Below are 22556 nucleotides of genomic sequence, written 5' to 3' on the forward strand. Positions count from 1 at the left end.
AGCCGGCAACAGCGAATGGCATGGTGGATTGTGTTCACTGACAATGTTTTCTGGAAGTATTCCTGAGCTCATGTTGTGATTTCCATTACAGTAGCATTCCTGTATGTGATGCAGTGGCGTCTAAGGGCCCGAAGATCACGGGCATCCAGTATGGTTTTCCGGCCTTGACCCTTACGCACAGAGATTGTTCCAGATTCTCTGAATCTTTGGATGATATTGTGCACTGTAGATGATGATAACTTCAAACTCTTTGCAATTTTTCTCTGAGAAACTCCTTTCTGATATTGCTCCACTATTTTTCGCCGCAGCATTGGGGGAATTGATGATCCTCTGCCCATCTTGACTTCTGAGAGACACTGCCACTCTGAGAGGCTCTTTTTATACCCAATCATGTTGCCAATTGACCTAATAAGTTGCAAATTGGTCCTCCAGCTGTTCCTTATATGTACATTTAACTTTTCCGGCCTCTTATTGCTACCTGTCCCAACTTTTTTGGAATGTGTAGCTCTCATGAAATCCAAAATGAGCCAATATATGGCATGACATTTCAAAATGTCTCACTTTCAACATTTGATATGTTATCTATATTCTATTGTGAATAAAATATAAGTTTATGAGATTTGTAAATTATTGCATTCCTTTTTTATTCACAATTTGTACAGTGTCCCAACTTTTTTGGAATCGGGTTTGTATTACATTTGGACATTCTCATGCTGAGATATATATATATATATATATATTTAATTGTAATTTTACATATCTTTCTTATTTGACATGCAGTAACTCTGGAAGGAAATAAGGTAGGATGACAAATTTTTTTTGGTGAAGTTCCCCTACATGTGAGCTGCATCTGGATCAAATTGTGGTGATAGCATAAAAGTAATAAAAAGTTACAGCATCTGGAACCAAGGTAGCCTTTTTTGTTTAGCACTTGACGCCCTCTAATGGGCATTTTTAAAATCGTTCCTTCGTGAGGAATATCTTGTGATCTACGCCAGGGGTTTTCAACCTTTTGGATGGTGGATGCATCATTGGATCAGAGATAAAGTGAACATGAAACAGAACCTAAAATCAGTGGTTGATTGAACTGAACTGTGCCTTATTATCCAAAGTGGATTCTTTTAAGAAAAGTGATTATCTTTTCACACAGTGAACATGAGTTGTGAATCTGATGTTTACTGGTTTCAATTCATTTTAAGGGTAAAAGGTGACTATATGCCAGTGATAACTGAGTCTTCTGATGAGTTTTCCCCTGTTACATTGGACTAATGCTATGTATGTTGATTTCCATTGTTATACATTGTTTTCCATTGTTTTGTTTTTCTCCCTCAGCATAACCAATGTAATTTATTTTTGTTCAATAATATTTTTACTTTTTTATTTTGTATTTTTAGAGAATTTCATGATACTAATTAATATTTATGCAATAATTATGATCATTTTTTCCCATTGAAAATAATAATAATAAAAAAAACAATTCTAGTATTTTTTCACTATTTTTCAATTAATGCAGTATTTCAGGTTAAAATAGAGTCTAGGCCTTTAATTTTTTTTAAGGCAGATTAGAGCCATCTGGTAAAAGTATAAAAAGAAAAATGTGTAATACCATGGTGTAACCACTAGATACTTGTACAGCTCTCTATGGAGAGGCTTGTGAATTCCCTAGTTGTTTTTGGACATATTTACCTAATTTGTTTTAGGTTAAGGATATGAATATATATTTAGACATTCTCAAAACCTATTTCTTATCAAGTTTTTTTTTTTTTTTTTTTTTAACCTTTTTATGCTCTTGACACAGAGCTCCTGCAAAAAAAAAAAAAAAAATGCTCAGAAAGATGCGAAGGAACAAGCCTGTACTTCCAAGTGCACAGTTCATAAGTGTGTGTGTATAATGTGTGTGTGTGTGTGTGTGTGTGTGTGAATGGGTGTTTATTTCAGTCATGTTTTATAGTGTCACCCCTTCACTGCTGTGACCTTTTCCTGCATTATGACTGAATTATTGAATGAATTTCACATATTCTCAAAACTTTGCTCTGTGTTACAGACAGTGGTTCATAGGCATGTGTGTAAGTGTGTGTGCGTGCGTGTGTGTGAGAGTGGGTGCGTCTATATCACACTCTTAATGTTTTAGAATGTCATCCCTTTACTGCTGAACTTTTCAGAATTGTGGCTGATTTGTAGATTGTACACACCAAAATTCTCAAAATTTTTGTGTTTTTGTCGATTTCCCATTCATTTCCTATGGTCGGTCATTTTTGACCGAAGAACACAAGTGTAACTATTTTTTTATGACCACTTAGACTTTTCGAATCATGCCCTCAATTTTTTTCTGTGTTCGCCTACCAATTGACATAAAAATCTTCAAGTTTCAGCCCATTCTGATGAAGCTACAATTTTTAAAAAATTCAAAACAAAGATTTTTATATTATTTTATATTGTACCAAAGGGGTATCGTGTGCGCACATGTGTGTGTGAGAATGGGTGTGTTTATTTCATGTTTTAGAGTGTCACTCCTTCACTGCTGTGAGCTTTTCCTGCATTTTGACTGAATTATTGAATGGATTTTACATATTATCAAACCTTTGCTGGGGGGGGCTGTGTACAGCTGTGTACTCTTTTTCAGAATTGTGGCCGATTTGTGCAGAATTTTTGTGTTTTTGTTGATTTCCCATTCATTTCCTATGGTCGACCCAAGACAACGAGTGTTACTATTTTTTTTATGACCACTTAGCATGCTCGAATCATGCCCTCAGTTGTTTTTTTTTTTTTGTGTGCACTCTCCAAATGCCATAAAAGTCACCAAGTTTCGAAACCATTCCGATGAAGCTGCGATTTTTAACATTTCAAAACAGAAAATTTTTCGGTCATAAATGACCGAAGAGCACCTGAGGGTTAAGAAATGCCTATTAGTTAATTTGGGGGAATTATTATTAAGTAAAATACATTTCAGTTTTCAGTGATTGCCTGCATTGGCCATTCCTGTGACCTACACCCTGATACTGGTGTATTTATCTTCATTTAGTTTATTGTATTCATAATCAAAAAAAAAAAAAAAAAATGTAAGTAATTCAACAGCTCCATATATAGAAAAGTAATCAAGGTCTTAGGAGGCGTTACATCTAAAACTTTTTCATGGGTTTGGCAAAAATGGGTGGGTCTGTACTAAATAAATAAACAGTGCTCATTCTACAGCAGCTCATCTGTTAACTGTAACCGTGAGTGCAGGAATCAGGAATGGAACCAGGAATCTTTTATGTACGTTTTGACAATAAAGATACTGAGGGCACAACTGGTCCCAACACCAAGACACCAAGTTGCTGCCAGGATGAAGGAAAAGCTCAAAAGCGCAGTAAGTATTAATTTTATTCTGAAACAGATGGTGTTAATAATGTTTAAGGAACTGAGAAATGTTACATAACATTTCCACCTTCGTTCTCTAAGAACAATATGTCAATTCTTACATGAAATGTATTAACAGAATTTTTCCCAGTAAATCCTGGTGTTAAATTAACACTGTTCGGTGTTCATACGGGAACCACCAGCAGGGTGTTAAAAGTAACACTGAACCAGTGTTAGAGTTAATTAGATAGGTAAGTGATTAATTGAGTGATGATTGTTTAATTATTGAAGACACCTGAATCACAGACAGAATCACTGAGAAACATAAGAACTACAACTAACTTCCAGGTTACTTGCCTTAGATCAAGTAGTTGGGAAACATTGTGCCCGTGACAGGTTGTCAAGTGTGCCATGTAAAATAACCAAATGGCAAAAAATAAATCTATAAAATAAAATAAATGCTATATAGTTAAGAATATATCGTCGCTGTCAGGCGGAAACCTCGTATCTATATATTTAGTCAATTTTGTTTAATTTTATTTTTAAAAATCAATGCTATTGATCACTCTTTATGCCTGGATGTGGGTTTTACAAATAATAAACCACTGAAAAGGATTTAAAAGAGCCTGTGACAAAACCCCGTAATTCCATTGGATCCTCAAACTGTTAGTCAAACCTCAAAACTCTGCCCTGCCAAAAAGTGTTGCATGCAGTTCGGAGATAGATTTCTGCTTGCTTGCAATGTAAAGGTAAATAAAGATCCGATGTTTACGCAATTGCGCTACTGACCAACAAAAACCTGGTCTAAAGTCAATGGCACAGTATTTTTTTTTTTTTTTTTTAAGGGGCACGTTAGTAATATGCGCCTATAGGCGGTTGCACAACGCACATATACTTTACTTGCAGCAGCACACAAACATTTTTAAATATTAAAAATAAAAGGAATCCTCTCCGGAGAAGTGTTCAGACTTTCTGCTTGCAAATTCCACCATGTTTTTTTTTTTTTTCGTCATTAAACAAGCAAAAGTGGATCCAGGCACACCCTAAGTGCGCCATGCGCTTCAAACCATGCGCTTAGATCGTTGAAATAGGGCCATATGTCTGTAAAGGCTAATGTTTTATGCATTTGAACTGTGGGAGAAGAGGCTTAGTCTGGTATTTCCCATCTATTTTAAATATTCAGCTTCATCTATTATATCATGAGATTTTGTCCAAATGTATTCAACAACAAGAAAAACTAAGCACCCATATAGCTAGCTACAATAAACTTAACCTGTGAGTTGATGAAAACGTATAATGCGAATGCACTGACTGCTGTCCAGTAACAGACAAAATATGTCATTCGTTGGTCAAAAACCTTTCAACTCCATCTGAGCTTGATTTTCATAAAATGCTAATATTATAATGACATATGTACTTGTTTGACCTGTATAAAGCCACAATAGCAACGTTATTAACACAGTGTTTAATTATTTTAAAAATACAAGGTTTCCGCCCAACAGCGACAATATGTAAATTTGTTGTCTTATCATCATCACCAACATCATACAGCTAACTATATGACCTTGTGTTCATATCTGACTTAATCTTAAGTTTCACAATAAATGTGAGTACTACTTTTAATGTAACATCTAGTTTTAATATGCCATTTGAAGCAATGCATATTTGTGCAATTTTGTCATTTTAGTGCATAGTGGTGTGCCGTGGGATTTTTTTACTTATCAAAACTGTGCCGTGGCAAGAAAAAGATTGGGAAACACTGCCTTAGATGAAATGAGCTAAAAAGACATTAAATCTTTCTTATTACAAACCAGACTGACTTTATTTGTCATTCGTCTGCAGTTCTTTTTAAGAATTAACAGTGGTTTAAATGTTGAGATTTTTTGTCAGTTTGTGGTGTTTGTAACAGTGTTTGCCTAAACACATAATTTGTTGCAAAGGAAGCCATAAACAAAATGATCAGATAAAAAGTTTTAATCATTATAATGAAAGATGATTAACTACTAACTGACCAAATGTAGTTATTTGATATTGAGATTTTCACCAACAATATTTAGATTTTTAAATACATTGTGGGAAATTTTTTTAGACACACACAGACAACAAGAATCAGCATATGAATGTCAACAATAGTGACATGTAGGCCTATCGCGATTATGAAATTTGGCTGATGGTTAATTGTCTGAAAAACAATTGTGGTTATGCCAATTAATTGCCAGTTTTGGGGCTTTGTCATACATTTTTGTGTGCTTCATTCATTAAATTATTGTGATGAATTAAATCCTTTGTAAGTTATCATTGTGCAGCGCAAGATTACAGTTAACACCTTTAAATATTAAAGAAATTAATTCGATAAATAACCGAAACGATCACAAGAAACTGGCCAATCACAGAAAAGGTGATTATATTGAGTATGAACTAATGGTCATTTTTTATTTGTTAAACACAATCCAGAATCCAATAAATACACACTACTTCATTATAGAGAAAAACAACATATTAATAAAAATATATAATCATTAAAAAAAAAAAAAAAATGTGTGTAATTCAGCAGCAAAAAAGTAATTCTTGAAAAAATCTTTGGTGCAGAGTAATTTTATAAAATCTAAACATGTTAATAAAAACAAATTACTATTTGTATTCTTATAAAATACATTAATGTATTAATAAATTCAACAATTTTTATATTTATATATATGAATGTAAAAAATTAACCTATATTTACACACACACAAATAATATAAAATTAAAAGATGCTTATTTTAAATGTATTGTGCCGCTTTTTAATGGGGCAACAACATATGATAGATATGACAGAACAAGATAGGCTTTAATAAACTTTCAGTGTGCAAAACCATGATTATATGAAATGTTTCAAAACAGAGCGGCACAAACCGCTTATGCGCATCCTGGGTGCAGAATGATGTGCTTAAAGCTAAAGTCGCAGTGCTGCGCAAGTGCGCTTTGAAAAGTTTCACGTCACAAAGCGAAGAAATGTCGAGCTTTACTGTGTTGACTGCCGTAACTGGACGAGGTGCCCAGCATGCATTGCAGCACTAAGTATGTCACCAACGTTTAGATTCATATGTTGATTCTATATGTCTGTGTCTAAAAAACCTTTCCTACAATGTATTTAAAAAAACAAAATTCAGAATATTGGTGGTGAAAATGTATTAATATCAAATAACTACTTTTGGTAAATGTCTTACAAAGACCAAAACTGGAGTCAAACTGCCCAACTAAAGGAAACTGATCACCATAATGGTGACCACATATTTTCAATAAAATTTCAACATCTAAACCTCTGTTAATTCTTAAAAAAAACTGTAGCTGACAGAAATAAAATCAGTCTGGTTTGTAATAAGAGAGATTTACTGTCTTTTCAGTTGATTTCATCTAAGGGTGTGGCTGGAAGTCAGTCGTTTTCCTTCAGTGATTCTGTTCATTATCATCAGGTGTCTTCAATATGCTGGTGGATCCCATATGAACACAGAGTTAATTTAACACCAGAGAATTTACTTTGAACACTTATCAAAGCCCTATCAATTAATTAAGAATCTTATAATATCTTATAAGAATCTTATAATATGGAGTGAATAGTTGTTAATTGACATTTGTGTGTTTTTTGTCCTGTTTGTCAGGAGGAAGCAGATGTTTGGTGTTGATGACAGTGTGTCTTGGGCTCATTTGTGTTCTTCTGCTGGCCTACATCATACTGCAGTACTTCTCCATCACAGCAGTGACAAACCTGTTCAAGAGTTACAAGAACACAGTCGAAGAGTTCAATCAGACGATAAACAGCTTACAGGACAATTACACTGATCTAATGATTGAAAAGGACCAACTGCAGAACATCATCAACTCTTTGACTCAGAAGAAACAGGAGTTGGAGACCAGAGTCAATAATCTTACTGCCGAGAAAAGCCGGTTACTGGAAAGCTTTGACTCTTTGAGTCAGAAGAAACTGGAGTTGGAGAACAGAGTCAATAATCTCACTGCCGAGAAAAGCCAGTTACAGAACAGTTTCAACTCTTTGAGTCAGAAGAAACTTGAGCTGGAGACCAGAGTCAGTAATCTCACTGCTGAGAAAAGCCAGTTACAGAGAAGTGTTGACTTTTTGAGTCAGAAGAAACTTGAGCTGGAGACCAGAGTCAATGATCTCACTGCTGAGAAAAGCCAGTTACAGAGCACCATTAACGCTTTGAATCAGAAGATACTGGAGTTAGAAAGCAAAGTCACATCTTTGAGTACTGAACTTAAAGAAGCTTATGAAAAAGGTTAGTACAGATCTGTTTTGTAATTCCTTTTCCTACTTTTCTTTTATGTATTTTTAATTTTTTTTTAAACTGACTTTTAGGATACCGGTGGGGTTCAGGTTGGATTTTCTTATCCAATGTATTGAGCTCCTGGTCTGAGAGCAGGCAGTACTGCAGGAATATAGGTGCTGACCTGATCATTATCAACAGTGAAGAGAAGCAGGTGAGTTTGTGTATTGATGAATCCTTGGTGTTAAATTAACACCACTCAGTGTTCATATGGGAACCACCAGCAGGGTCTTAAAAGTAACACAGAAGCAATGTTAGTGTTAATTATATTCTTAAGTGATTAACTGAGTGTTGTTTGTTTGATGATTGAACATACCTGATGATGACAAGCAGAATCGCTGAAGGAAAGAGGAACACAAGAACTACAACTGACTTCCAGCCACTGCCTTAAATGAAATCAACTGTAAAGACATTAAATCTTTCTTATTACAAACCAGACTGACTTTATTTCTGTAATTTGTCTACAGTTCTTTTTGAGAATTAACAGAGGTTTAGATGTTTGTTTTACTCAAAATGTTTGGTCACCATGGTGGTAATCAGTGTTTCCTTTAGTTGGGTAGTTTGACTCTTGACTTTTTATGTCAGTTTGTGGCCTGTGTAACAGTATTTGCCAGAACACATAATTTGTTGTAAAGAAAACTATGAACGAAGATGATGAGATGATCAAGTTTTAATCATCATAATGAAAAATGATTGACTGATCTCATAACTGATCAAAAGTAGTTATTTGATATTAATAGATTTTCACTAACTTTTTTTTTTTTTTGCACAGATCAGACATTTTGATTTTTAAATATATTGTGGAAAATCCGTCTTGATGTTTTTTTTTATTTTCTTTCTTGATTTCTTGATGTCTGTATTTTTATTTTATTTTTTTAAAATTTCCCATTAAATTCCCAATCTATTAATTTTAAATGACTATGTTTGTTCAGTTATTAATCAATCATCTTTCTTTAAGATAATTTAAACTTTATCATCTTATTGTCTTTGTTTATGGCTTCCTTTGCAACAAATTGTGTTTTAATAAACACTGTTACAAAGGCCACAAACTGACATTGAATGTAACGAGTCAAACTGTCCATCTATAGGAAACACTGATCACCATAATCGTGGCCATACGTTTTCAATAAAACAAATATCTAAACCTCTGTTAATTCTCAAAAAGAACACTGCTTAAGAATTAACAATGCTTCTGTGTTACTTTTACCACCATGTTCATGGTTCCCATATGAATACCAGGGAATTTAATGTAATGAGAGAACTCTCACTTATTCTTGTTTTTATGCACTCACACACAGAGGTTTATAAATTCAATAATCAAGGAGAGAGCATGGATCGGTTTGAATGACATACAGCAGGAGGGCACCATGAAATGGGTGAATGATTCACCACTGAAACAAGGGTACGTGCTAAAAAAATACTGTGTATTTATTTGTTTACTATTTTTATTCTCATTTTAAAAATCCATCACAACCAACAGGAAATATCTGAAAACACACCTCTTCCACAACCACAGCAACCACAAGCAAAGCAACTTCATATAAATACATTTTTCTTCTCTCTTTTATTTTTCTGCATTTTCACTTCTAATCTAACTTATTTTGTTACTGTGATTATTGCTGCTTCATGAATTTTGGGGTTCTGAATAATTGAAAATCTGACAATTTTATTCAGGTTTTGGTTCACAGGTGAGCCGAATGATGTGGGTGGAAATGAGGATTGTATTGAACATATCCCATATCCCCAATATCCCACCCAGACCTGGAATGATCTCCCATGCTCCGACAGGAGAAAAGCGATTTGTGAGAAATAGGGTTCATCCTATCTTTTTTATGATTTTACTTGTATTATTTTATGGAATAAATCATATTGTGATCACATAATTTCTAATCGAGGTTCTTGCCTTTTAAAACAGTTTGCAACTTTCATTATATATAAACCTTCGGGTTACAAGTCTGACTCTTTAGCCATTAGGCCACAACTGCCACAATATGATGTCAATTTTCATTTGTAATTTCCTATAATGTACAAAATGATGAGTGGATATTCAGATTACTAAATAAACTGCTGTCTTCTAATACATTTATTTCACGCATGGATTGTTTCTGACAGCGCTGCTCAAGCTCGGGGAGCCATCTGTTGGTCATACTTATGTTCTCCAGGGTTCAAAGCGCAAAATATTTGTAAAAATCATCGCTGAAACAGTGTTAAGCCCAGCAGTGTTAAGTATTCTTAAGTAAGCCCAGTGTTAAGTATTGTTCACTTTTTACACGTATGCGAGGGTCAGCGTACAGTGCGTGTGACAAATGCAAATTTCGTCATCAGAAGAGTATGCGCACCGCCAGATTTTTTTAACAGTGGTTGTGATGTAATTATAGAAATATAGTCTGACGCTGTGCATGTTTCGGAGTACAAAACAGCTGGAACATTCCATTCACTGTAAATGCTTCTCTGCAAGTGCTGTGTGTTTGAGTCGCTTATAATATGCATTTGGGAACGCAAACGTACGGCAAACATCTTCTGAAATTCATAGTTGAATTTCTAAAGAGAATAGTTTATATAGTTTATATGAGAATAGTTTATAAATCTTTTGTTGTCAACAAACAAGTTCCATAGCAGATGCCATTGCATGCTTTAGAAATAGTCGTACGCTGCTAGCTTCCAATTCCTTACACACACCACTTACACCTAAAATAATCCTTCATACATTTTGAAAAGGTTGAAACGAATTACAAGGGTGTTCGCAGTTGTGTTTACATTAATCTCATGTCATAAAAGTATTCTGAGCCAAGGTGCAAGTATATTTAACCACTTACATGACCAAATGCACGAGCACTCTCCAGCACTCTTCTTCATGAGCATTTTAGGGGCATGATCTGCTGTTAAAACCTAAGATCAGAATCAATTTGAGAGAAAATCACGATACATTCGGAAAATATCGGAATCGATCCAGAATCATTGAATCGAGAATCGATTTATTGTCCCAGTGTTACGGACACAGCCATATCACAAAAAAGGGACACAACAAAACTCGTTCCAATAGGGGATTTATTATAGAAAGAATATAAACATATTTTTGGAAGGAAAATCAGTCAGGGAAAACAAAATATCAACAAAAGAGAGCAAAACAAAACACCCCATAAATCCTACCGCCAAGATATGATGAGGCTTCTTATGCTAAACTCATACACAGTCCACAGGTGCAGGAAATCAGTTCCTAATAAAACAAAGACACAAATAACAAAAACATTTCCACCCCTAGAGGACAGACAAATTATTACACACACACACAAAAAAAATCAATCAAAAATACATAAACATGTAACACCTTCACCCCCAGAAGTGAACTGTCACCAAAACAATTCATACCTTTTATGATTTATTTTATACTCCTAACCCATCCTAGATAAGGCATCAGCCACCACATTATCCTTACTTCGAACATGTCTAATGTTGAGGTCATATGGCTACAAACTCAAGCTCCAACGTATGAGACACTGATTAGAGTTGTGCATTGAATTCAAAATGATGAGTGTTGTAATCGCCATACACAACAATAGTATGAGAGTAAGTCAAATATACCTCAAAATGCTAAATAGCAAGGACTAAAGCTAAAGCCTCCTCCTAAATAGTTGAATATTTCCGTTGTGCAACAATGAATTTCTTCAAAAAGTAACACACGGGGTGTTACTCATCAGAACCCCTCTGCTGAAGAACAGCTCCCAGCTCCACATCACTCGCGTCCACTGCAAGGCTGAATAACCTTAAATGATCATCAACACAGGTGCCGAAATCAACAAGGACTTTACATTCTCAAAAGCACACTGACATGCATCTGACCACTGAAATAACGTCTTAGGGCTTAGCAAATCAGAAAGGGGAGATACCACAATTGCTACATTTTTACAAAACGCACGATAATAACCCACCATTCCTAAAAAATGTCACAGTTGTTTTTGATCAGCAGGTGGTGGAAAATCACAAATAGCCATAACCTTTGCAGCAACTGGACAAACCTGTCCCCCTCCAATCACTTTAGCCAAATAAGCTAAGGTGGCTTTTCCAAATTCACATTTGGTTAAATTGACAGTGAGCTTCGCATCAGCCAACCGAGAAAAAAACCTGCCGGAGCAAACTCAAATGCTCATCCCAGGATGAAATGTATAAGACTAAATCATCTAGATAGGCTTCACAACCAGATACGACTGCCAAAACGGTATTCACTAATCGCTGGAAAGTACTAGGAGCCAACTATTTTGCTGTTAATAACAGACCCTTCTTTATGCCATGTGACATCAGTGTTGGCTAGGGTCTTGGGCTGGTCCACAAATTACTTTAGAAAGATTTCCACCACAGACTCTTTTGGCCCAAACCAAATGCTAGACAAGCATTACATGCTTAAACCTAAGTTCAGGGAAACTCATTGATCATTATGTGGATGGGCCATATAGAGAACTTCAAGTAATTAAAGACAGGGCTTCCATCTGAGTTAAATATATGTATGATAAAGTATAAGTTGTGAGAATTTGAGAGGATCTTGCTTGGGCCTGATTTGTACTTCTCCCCATCATAGATGTCTGACAACATCTCATTATGGCTCTTCTGCCTGTCAGACCAGGAGTTCAAATGGGCACTCACTTCTGTGCTTTCAAGCTAATTTTGAATTTGTGGAGCAAGAGGAACATTGATAAAGAAGTTGCTTCCATTCATAGAACCACAATCAAAAGTGTTGCCACATGATCCACATTCATTCATTCGTCTGTCACTGATTTCCCGGACTGTTACAATGTTTGTTTCACAGTAGAACTGGAATTCTTTTTCCTCGCAACTGTTTTAAACACTCTGTTAAAAAGATCATCTTGCCCAAACATTTTATCAACTGCAGTAGATCATGTAACTGCAACCAGATATAATTTATGCTTTGCCGCATGGCTCAAAATCATAAGCATTGCCTCAGCTTTTGTGGTAGATCCTGTGGCAGTCAAAACAGTGTCCATGGCTGTAGGTCAATAATACAAGCCAATAATAGGTCAATTTTATTAATAAAAACAAACAAACACAAAGAGCAAGGATGAGGACAATGATGTCTACATCGGCTACCTCTAAGAAACGTTTCAGAATTTCTATTATGTTTTTTTAAGCATTTGAAGCTCTGAAACATTTTAACAAACTCCCATAGAAATATATTAAAGGAGGGCTTACATTTTTGGATATGATATTTACCCATCAATAAAACAAAATATACAGCATCAGAGAAGGATGAATTTAAATCACACTTAAAAAGAGGACACCTTGTTGGGTTATAGGAGGAATTGTCTCCATTTTTACTGACAACCAGCTATGTATAGTCAAGCACGTGAGACAATAGTCAACCAGGTCAGGAGCAAGATGCTCAAGAAGATTGTGGGAGAAGACGAGACCCTCAGCATTAAGTCGAGAGTTGATTTTGCTCACCTGCCCAACACTGACTCATCCCCCACATCCAGCAGGTGAACTTATACAGGTGCTGGTCATATAATTAGAATATCATCAAAAAGTTTATTTATTTCACTAATTCCATTCAAAAAGTGAAACTTGTATATTCATTCATTACACACAGACTGATATATTTCAAATGTTTATTTCTTTTAATTTTGATGATTATAACTGACAACTAAGGAAAATCCCAAATTCAGTATCTCAGAAAATTAGAATATTACTTAAGACCAATCTTGGCCAACTAAAAAGTATGAACATGAAAAGTATGAGCATGTACAGCACTCAATACTTAGTTGGGGCTTCTTTTGCCTGAATTACTGCAGCAATGCGACGTGGCATGGAGTCGATCAGTCTGTGGCACTGCTCAGGTGTTATAAGAGCCCAGGTTGCTCTGATAGTGGCCTTCAGCTCTTCTGCATTGTTGGGTCTGGCATATCGCATCTTCCTCTTCACAATACCCCATAGATTTTCTATGGGGTTAAGGTCAGGCGAGTTTGCTGGCCAATTAAGAACAGGGATACCATGGTCCTTAAACCAGGTACTGGTAGCTTTGGCACTGTGTGCAGGTGCCACGTCCTGTTGGAAAATGAAATCTGCATCTCCATAAAGTTGGTCAGCAGCAGGAAGCATGAAGTGCTCTAAAACTTCCTGGTATATGGCTGCGTTGACCTTGGACCTCAGAAAACACAGTGGACCAACACCAGCAGATGGCATGGCACCCCAAACCATCACTGACTGTGGAAACTTTACACTGGACCTCAAGCAACGTGGATTGTGTGCCTCTCCTCTCTTCCTCCAGACTCTGGGACCCTGATTTCCAAAGGAAATGCAAAATTTACTTTCATCAGAGAACATAACTTTGGACCACTCAGCAGCAGTCCAGTCCTTTTTGTCTTTAGCCCAGGCGAGACGCTTCTGACGCTGTCTGTTGTTCAAGAGTGGCTTGACACAAGGAATGCGACAGCTGAAACCCATGTCTTGCATACGTCTGTGCGTAGTGGTTCTTGAAGCACTGACTCCAGCTGCAGTCCACTCTTTGTGAATCTCCCCCACATTTTTCAATGGGTTTTGTTTCACAATCCTCTCCAGGGTGCGGTTATCCCTATTGCTTGTACACTTTTTTCTCCCACATCTTTTCCTTCCCTTCGCCTCTCTATTAATGTGCTTGGACACAGAGCTCTGTGAACAGCCAGCCTCCTTTGCAATGACCTTTTGTGTCTTGCCCTCCTTGTGCAAGGTGTCAATGGTCATCTTTTGGACAACTGTCAAGTCAGCAGTCTTCCCCATGATTGTGTAGCCTACAGAACTAGACTGAAAGACCATTTAAAGGCCTTTGCAGGTGTTTTGAGTTAATTAGCTGATTAGAGTGTGGCACCAAGTGTCTTCAATATTGAACCTTTTCACAATATTCTAATTTTCTGAGATACTGAATTTGGGATTTTCCTTAGTTGTCAGTAATAATCATCAAAATTAAAAGAAATAAACATTTGAAATATATCAGTCTGTGTGTAATGAATGAATATAATATATAAGTTTCACTTTTTGAATGGAATTAGTGAAATAAATCAACTTTTTGATGATATTCTAATTATATGACCAGCACCTGTAGAGTGGCCTTTACAAGCGGGCAGCTAAGCCGATCTTCTGGAAGCCTAAACCCTATGATGAGGGTCAGGGGAGGGAGAAGAGACGGAGGAATTTTGGAGCCTGTCTGGTCTTGTCGACCAATTCTGCCACCATCTCTCATCGACCTGTTTGCTGCTGGTGTTGTTAGTGATGATGATGAGGGGGAAGAGTATGAGTTGGAGATTGATGATGAGAGACTACGATGATGATGATCATTGATCCATTTAATAGTGATCAATTTAATAACCTTGCAATTGTTATAACTGAATAAATTAGTTTCACGTGACTAAATGTGGTAATTTCGTTACTTTCTATGGGAGATAAAAACCTTTCAGATTTCATCAAGAATATCTTAATTTGTGTCTTGAAGATGTGTTTTTGGAACAATATGAGGGTGAGTATTTAATGACAGAAATTTCATTTTTGGGTAAACTAACCCTTTAAGATTACTGAGCATTGATCCTGAGAGGTTATGTCCTGTGTAGTGTCCATCTGAACAGAGAACCTTCCAGCTTCCTGGACATCATTGGAAATACACTCTTGAAATAGGTGCCCAATGCTATCAATTACCTAGTTCACTGTGTTAATGGAGTGTAGGGTGATAAGAGACCCTCTACCACTTGTTCCACTGGACCATTGTAACTTCCTGTAACTTCAACACAATCATAAAGATGCTCTTTTAGGCAGACATATTTTCCTATAAAGATGAGCTCCAAAAAGTTCCCATGGTCTATGGTATTGTCATCAAGTGTATATTCTGCCTCATTCTCCATATGCCTATAGCTCAGCCCCTAGCATTTTCACCACATCCACGACACGCTCCAATACCAGGATATCTCTTTCTTACTTGTTCCCTATGAGCAGACATCTGACTACCAGCAAATATGCTGCTGATATCTGCTTTTGAGCATCTTAAGATAAAAAGCTTTAGCACTGTTATTTTGACATATTTTACAGCATCTGCCTGAAGGGCATTTTTCTTTTTTCACGCAATTTCTCTGTGCCTCCCTTGTGTTTCTTTTCCATCTCTCTGACTATTTTGACAGATGCACACTGACACTGCGCGCTTAAAGATGTGATTGGGCCAGTGTCAATTAAGAAAAGAACCAATAGGCCGCTGATCTACATGTTTCATGGGCCAGTCTGTCAGAAAAAAATTCTACAATGACTTTTTTTGACAAATGCATTACGCCAGCACAAAGACCCCAGCTCTGTCAATTAAGCAAAGCAAAAAAAAAAAAGGATGGACTGCCGATGTACGAGTTTTATGGGCCGATCAGACAAAAAAAAAGTATGAGATGTATCGGCCTAAAGCCCGGAACACACCAAGCCGACGGTCGGCCGTCGGGCAGTTTTTGTTCGTCGGCCGACTAAGTTTTCTCAGTGTGTTCCGCACCGTCGGCTGAAGTTGGTCCTCGTCTGCTTTTTTTCGGCCAATTCGACATGTTGAATCGGCGTCAGAGCTGATCAGTCAGTCGGGCCATCTGATCATTCTGATTGGCTGTTCAGCTACTGCCACCTGCTGGTACAGAAAGGCATTTCTTCCTAAGCAGGCGCAGAACGGACGTGCTACTTGGCTGTCAGGTGTCGAGCGTCGGTTTGGTGTGTCAGGGCAACTTTGGACCCAGGCGCTGCTGACGTGAGCCAACCCTGCAGTCTGCTTTCGTCGCCACTAGTTCGTCGACATCGGCTTGGTGTGTTCTGGGCTTAAAAAGCATGTTAGTCCAGAGGGAAAATGCCCTGTCTACCAGATGGCCAGTCTGTCAATGACTTTACTTAAAATTATATTCTTCATTCATTTTATTTGTCCATTGTACTGAAGATACCTTTTTAAAAGATTGTTTTACTTGTGCCTTTTTTGAACACTTGAGTTTATCCGAGAATGACTTGTTTGATTCATTCTGTCATGTTTAAGAGGCTGTGTTGATCTTGTTGAGGTATTCAGTTTGATTTATATTTTATCCAGTTTTATCAGTTTCCGATTTCATTGTGGAAGAGAAATATATTTACTTGCACATATTTGAGAATCGTAATATCAGATATTTCACATTATAGTTAAGTTTTAGATTTATTTATTTTTTTAATAAAAAGGAAAAATTTAATAAAAAGGAGGCTCAAAAAAAAAAAAAAAAGGCTCAGCTAGAATGTTGTAAACTTACATGTGAAAGCGTTAAAAGAACTATCCTACACCCTATGGGCTTCTCATACACAGGCCACCAAAGCCCTCTACTTGCATTACCAAAAGTTAATGGAAGTCTTGCTCAACAGATGACAGCCAAAACCCCGCAACTCATAACCAGTGCTTAAAGGAACACTCCACTTTTTTTGAAAATAGGCTCATTTTCCAACTCCCCTAGAGTTAAACAGTTGAGTTTTACCGTTTTCGAATCCATTCAGCCGATCTCTGGGTCTGGCGGTACCACTTTTAGCATAGCTTAGCATAGTTCATTGAATCTGATTAGACCGTTAGCATCTCGCTCAAAAATTACCAACGAGTTACGATATTTTTCTTATTTAAAACTTGACTCTTCTGTAGTTACATTGTATACTAAGACCAACGGAAAATGAAAAGTTGCGATTTTCCTAGGCCGATATGGCTAGGAACTACACTCTCATTCTGGCGTAATAATCAAGGAACTTTGCCGCCGTACCATGGCTGCAGCAGGCACAATGATATTGCGCAGCGTCTCTCACAAATGTCTCCATGGTTGCAAGGCACGCTCCCTGTGCAAGCAGGGGGTCATAGGCGCTGCGTAATATCATTGCGCCATATCGGCCTAGAAAAATCGCAACTTTTCATTTTCCGTCGGTCTTAGTACACGATGTAACTACAGAAGAGTCAAGTTTTAAATAGGAAAAATATCGAAACTCTTTGGTCATTTTTAACCGAGATGCTAACGGTCTAATCAAATTCAATGAACTATGCTAAGCTATGCTAAAAGTGGTACCGCCAGACCCTGAGATAAGCTGAATGGATTCGAAAACGGTGAAACTCAACTGTTTAACTCTATGGGAGTTGGAAAATGAGCCTATTTTCAAAAAAAGTGGAGTGTTCCTTTAAAGTGGGCTGATACCCACTTTATCCCATCTGTATTTTAATCTGTATCTTTTCTTGCGTATCGACACTTCTCACATGTTGCCAGTACTTTGAACTGCCGACACCACCCCCTCCACCCGAAACATGTGCCCCCTCAGATTTTTAAGCCAAATTATTTTTTAATGCAGCTTCCAATGGACAGAAAATAATATTGTTACATTTGATAAGATCACCGGTGTGATTAGAATGTTAAGTGCAGCACGTCATCAACTGCTAAATTCAAATCTGCGTTCATTCTTTGACTGGTGCAGAGTCAGAGACAGATGCCCTCACGTGTCATGAATCACAACTGTTCAGTGTTTTTAAAAATACAGCTAATGTTTATTTTATGTTTTGGCATGTATGACATGCCTTTAGTCTTTACAGTAGCAAGATCTTTATTTGCACATTTAATTTAATAGTTGACGGGGCCCTAAGGGAAGCATTAGCCCTAGGCCCTGCAAAAGCTTAACATGGCACTGTCACACCACATTAAAGAGCACCAAAACGGTATTTATTGTATGAAATTAATTATAAAATTGTCAAAATTTGAAAGCTGAGATTTTGTTTCAATATCAAAAGCATAATACTTTGCAGTGTAACTTCAGTGTTATCTTAGCATCTTCCAAAACCGTCATTTGTGCACTCGTCTAAATAGATTAGCTGTGCAGGTCCTTGCTATCATTCAATTGTGTTAGAGTATTGGGATCAACATTTCCTTATTTAAAAAAGTTGTTTTATCACTGGTGACATACAGATCACCAGGGTACTCTTAATATACACACTTGTATTTTTATATTATATTATATTATTGTCAGTCTCACTCTGTTCTCCCTCACCGTCACAATCTTCACTCCACTCACCAGACTTATCACCTGCACCTGACTCTAATCAACGTCCAATCAAGGACTGCACATATACCCAGCTCACACAGTTTTATTTTGTTGTTGTTGTTGTATACTCACAGTCACACAGGTGAATACTAGAAAAAAAATATGTACCAACAAATGCTTAGTTCTGACACATTGGGCTGACTATAAGAAGGCTGAACTGGTCTGTGAACCAGTGTGTCCAGTTGGCTTCATAATACATGCATGTAAAATGAAACATTTTTCATTTAAATTTTGTGAAAGCTGGGAATGGGCTCATTACCAAATACCAAAAGATACTAATGACAGTAGACATGGAGAAAGGAACTTTACCAATATAAGTGTAGGATTCTGCTGCAACCCCATCTTACAAGATGTTGAGAACTGGGTAAGAGGCAGGGTGAAAGGGATTATGCTGTTGAGCATCTCATTGATTTCTCCTCTTCAGATAACCACTATTATGCCTTTTCATAAGGATGGTTAGAAGGATTCCTGTGCTTTGACCATCATCTGAAAGCGGATATTTATGAAAACATGGCTACAGTTCTGTGCAAGGCAAAAGACCAACAAACAATAGAAGTGAAAGCATCAACAAAATGATAAAATCCCTAAATGAATAAGAACTTCCAGTGGATGCAATGGGCTTACTACATACAGTCATACTTCTTATTTAAATTTCAGAGAGCAAACTGTGGCTTGGGAAATTATGTAATGAAGCAAAGCCTTGGTTTTTTTGCAGTGACAGATGTGTCTTTGTAAGACATTATCAAAAGGGTCAAGGTCAACACAGAAAATGAACCATGCAAAGTTGAAGGAGGTAAAATTCTGTCCCCTCAGACATCTTTAGCCAAGACAGTCATTGAAATGAGTCTTGTGAGTCTAAACGCGTCTTTTTTTGTGCGTGTGAAAAATCCCCAAAAATAATCATGTAGCTCGAAATACTGCCAATGGTGCATTATGCTCTTGTCCCAGCACTGGGAAATGCTACCACATATTTGCAGTAGAAATGGCTATGGGAATTCACTTCATTACAAAGCTAACATATGGCCTCTGAGGGTGTTCAGATGAATCAGACTCTTTGGTGGACAGCATGTCATCAATTTCTTTGGATGCTGAAAATAAGAAAAATACACAGGAAAATCAGAAGTGTTAACACCCCTAGTGTTTATATGGGTAGATGCACAACTGATGTAAATAGGGTTGGAAATCAAAAAACGTATGGTCAGGAATCGGATACTTATTAAAAAATTTAAAAATTTGATTCCTCTTATCGATTCCTTTGTGTGAATTTTAATATGACTTTAAACTATTCAAGTGCAAGACTTGCATGCTGTTTTCTGTGCTGTGCACACTGAATAACTTATTTTAAATTATATCTTTGTTCAGTTGTATTTGTGCTATTACTAATTTATTTATTTATTTTTTGTGTTTACTTGTCTTTAAAAATGCTTGAAATTTACATGTTAGGATAGTTGTTTTTGCTATGGTATTTTAAACCATAGGCAAAAGTTGCTTGTGTAATAGTGCGTACGCACCAGACGCGAATGAAGCGTTAAGCGCGAGTGATTTACATGTTAAGTCAATGCAAAGACGCAAATAGACATCCTGCGGCGCAATTCGCGCGAATAGAGCGTTTCGGGCAAGTTGAAAAATCTGAACTTTGGCGAAAATTCGCGCCGCGTTAACCAATCAGGAGCTTGCTCTAGTAGTGACGACGTAGCGAGAGGAGGCAGAAATCCGAAACAACATGGAGGACAAAATCATCCTCGCTGTGCGATACATCTTTGTACTTTTTTAGAAACGGGAATAAAAAGGATTTTGCTTGGAAGAAAGTGAGTGAGGAGGTCGGACAATCTGGTAAGTTGTAAAAAACGCTCTTTACTCAATTTGAGCTATATATACACGTATTGAGACTACAAGCTAGCTAAAGCCGGCAAATTGAGCTTATTTGCCGTATTTTACAACTACTTTACCGCTGACGAGTTGATGTGTTTATTCAGAGGAAGACGAGTCGCCTGTTAGAAGCCCCTCTCATGACGTGAATTCGTGTCTGTTGTGAAGTGAATTTCACGCGTGAATAAAGCAAGTAAACTCAAAATTTTCAAGCATCCAACTACGCGCGAATAGCGCGATTTATTCGCGCAAGTCGCGTCTGGTGTGAACGCCCCATAAGTGTTCTTTAGCCTGTTGATTTTTGTTCATGTTATTCAGCTACAATGAAATGTTTTGCAGTAAGACTTAGAATAAATGTGAATGATAAATGTGAATGTTTTTAAACCTTATTGGAATCAATGAGAATCAGAATTGATAAGAAGAATCGAAATCGTTAAAATTTAAAGGATACCCAACTCCAGTTGTAAGGCAACCAAAAGTATTTTGGATATAACTTCAGCCATTTAATATCCCATGAAAGGATGCTTAAAACAACTTTAAACAGTGTTGTCAAATCACTAGGGGTTAAATACAGGGCCAGTATCGCCAATACCAATATTTTTTGACTGTTAAAAGAATACGCTTGAATTTACATTTACTTTCCTTTAGGGGAAAGCCGTGTGTCATGATTTATGAGGTGAATGCATCATTAATATGCTAAATCTGAATACATTTTCATGACCACCAAACGATTTTGTGATGTGTGCTCTCGACGCGCCGGTAATTATTAGTCATGTGGATGGTTGCTGTAGTAAAACCATTGTTAATTTTTGTAAAGGGCTGCCAGGGACATAATACAATCCATTTAAACTTTTATTGATCAATTTAAATAAATTTAATTGCACAAACTAGCCTAATTATAATAAATAACATTTGAACTGTTCAAAAATGAGGGGTAGGTAAGATTTTATTATATGTTTTTTTTTTAAAGAAGTCTCTTCTGCTCACCAATGCTGCATTTATTTGAACAAAAATAAAATAAAAACATTAATATTGTAAAATATTATTAAAATTTAAAATCTGTTTATTTTTATATATTTTAAAATGTAATTTTATTCCTGACGTCAAAGCTGAATTTTCAGCATCATTACTCCAGACTTAAGTGTCATGTGATCCTTCAGAAATCAGTCAAAGATGCTGATTCACTGCTCAGGAAACATTTCTGATATTTATCAGTGTTGAAAACAGTTTGCTGCTTTATATTTTTGTGGAAACCATGATACATTTTATTCAGAATAAGTTGTTTGCAACTAAGTTTGCAACTAATGCCTAAGTTTTGAGTCGTTCATGGTTGCTCTAATCAATCCAACCGAGAAATCACAAGGAGCTTTTATCATGTACCAAAAGTTTTTGTTCATCAGGGGGAAAAAATGCAAGAAATTGACTGAAAAACACAGGAAAAAGTGCCTTGTAATCCTGCATCTGCGGTCGGCAGAAGCCAAGTCGGATAATCCTTGTATGTGTAGTGACCACTTTGTCAAAATTTAATACAACTTGCATATGCAACCACTAACAAAAAAGTAGTATGCCTCCATTAGTTTTGTATGCTTTCATTTATTTTTTGGATTAGAAGGATGTCCGTGCCCGGTTGCGTAAAACACCTTAAGTTTTTTTTATTAGGAGGCTATAACATACATTTTGGAAAGCTTCACTTTAAATGTTACACGGAGCGAGAAGGTTCAAGTCTTCTAACGAGACACAATCAACGTTTTATATGATAAATATTTTAATTTTAAGCATTTATTCACATAAACATTGATCAAATTACATAGGCTATATGGCAAAACCTGGGTCGATGTCATGAAAAACTTGCCGGTTTCCCTTAGAGAACTGTTTAAGGGATTATATCAAAGACTTTATATGCAACATTCCCATAGGTAAGTGGAAATCATGTCTTAAGTGTCTCATACT

General features: G+C 36.6%; 2 protein-coding genes across 2 annotated transcripts in view; one reads left to right on the forward strand and one right to left on the reverse strand.

Moving 5' to 3' along the window:
• Positions 1–22556, reverse strand: part of LOC127510588 (gastrula zinc finger protein XlCGF8.2DB-like) — a 445238-nt gene that overhangs the window by 31615 nt on the left and 391067 nt on the right. The gene's annotated exons all lie outside the window — the stretch shown is intronic.
• On the forward strand, positions 2512–9646 carry LOC127510660 (CD209 antigen-like). Its single transcript, XM_051890518.1, has 5 exons — positions 2512–3349; positions 6981–7616; positions 7697–7818; positions 8963–9066; positions 9339–9646. Exons 1-5 carry the CDS (start codon positions 3235–3237, stop codon positions 9475–9477), a joined length of 1116 nt encoding a protein of 371 aa, XP_051746478.1. The 5' UTR covers positions 2512–3234; the 3' UTR covers positions 9478–9646.

The sequence above is a fragment of the Ctenopharyngodon idella genome, chromosome 4 (genome assembly GCF_019924925.1).
Source record: "Ctenopharyngodon idella isolate HZGC_01 chromosome 4, HZGC01, whole genome shotgun sequence".
NCBI classification, from domain to species: Eukaryota; Metazoa; Chordata; class Actinopteri; order Cypriniformes; family Xenocyprididae; genus Ctenopharyngodon; species Ctenopharyngodon idella.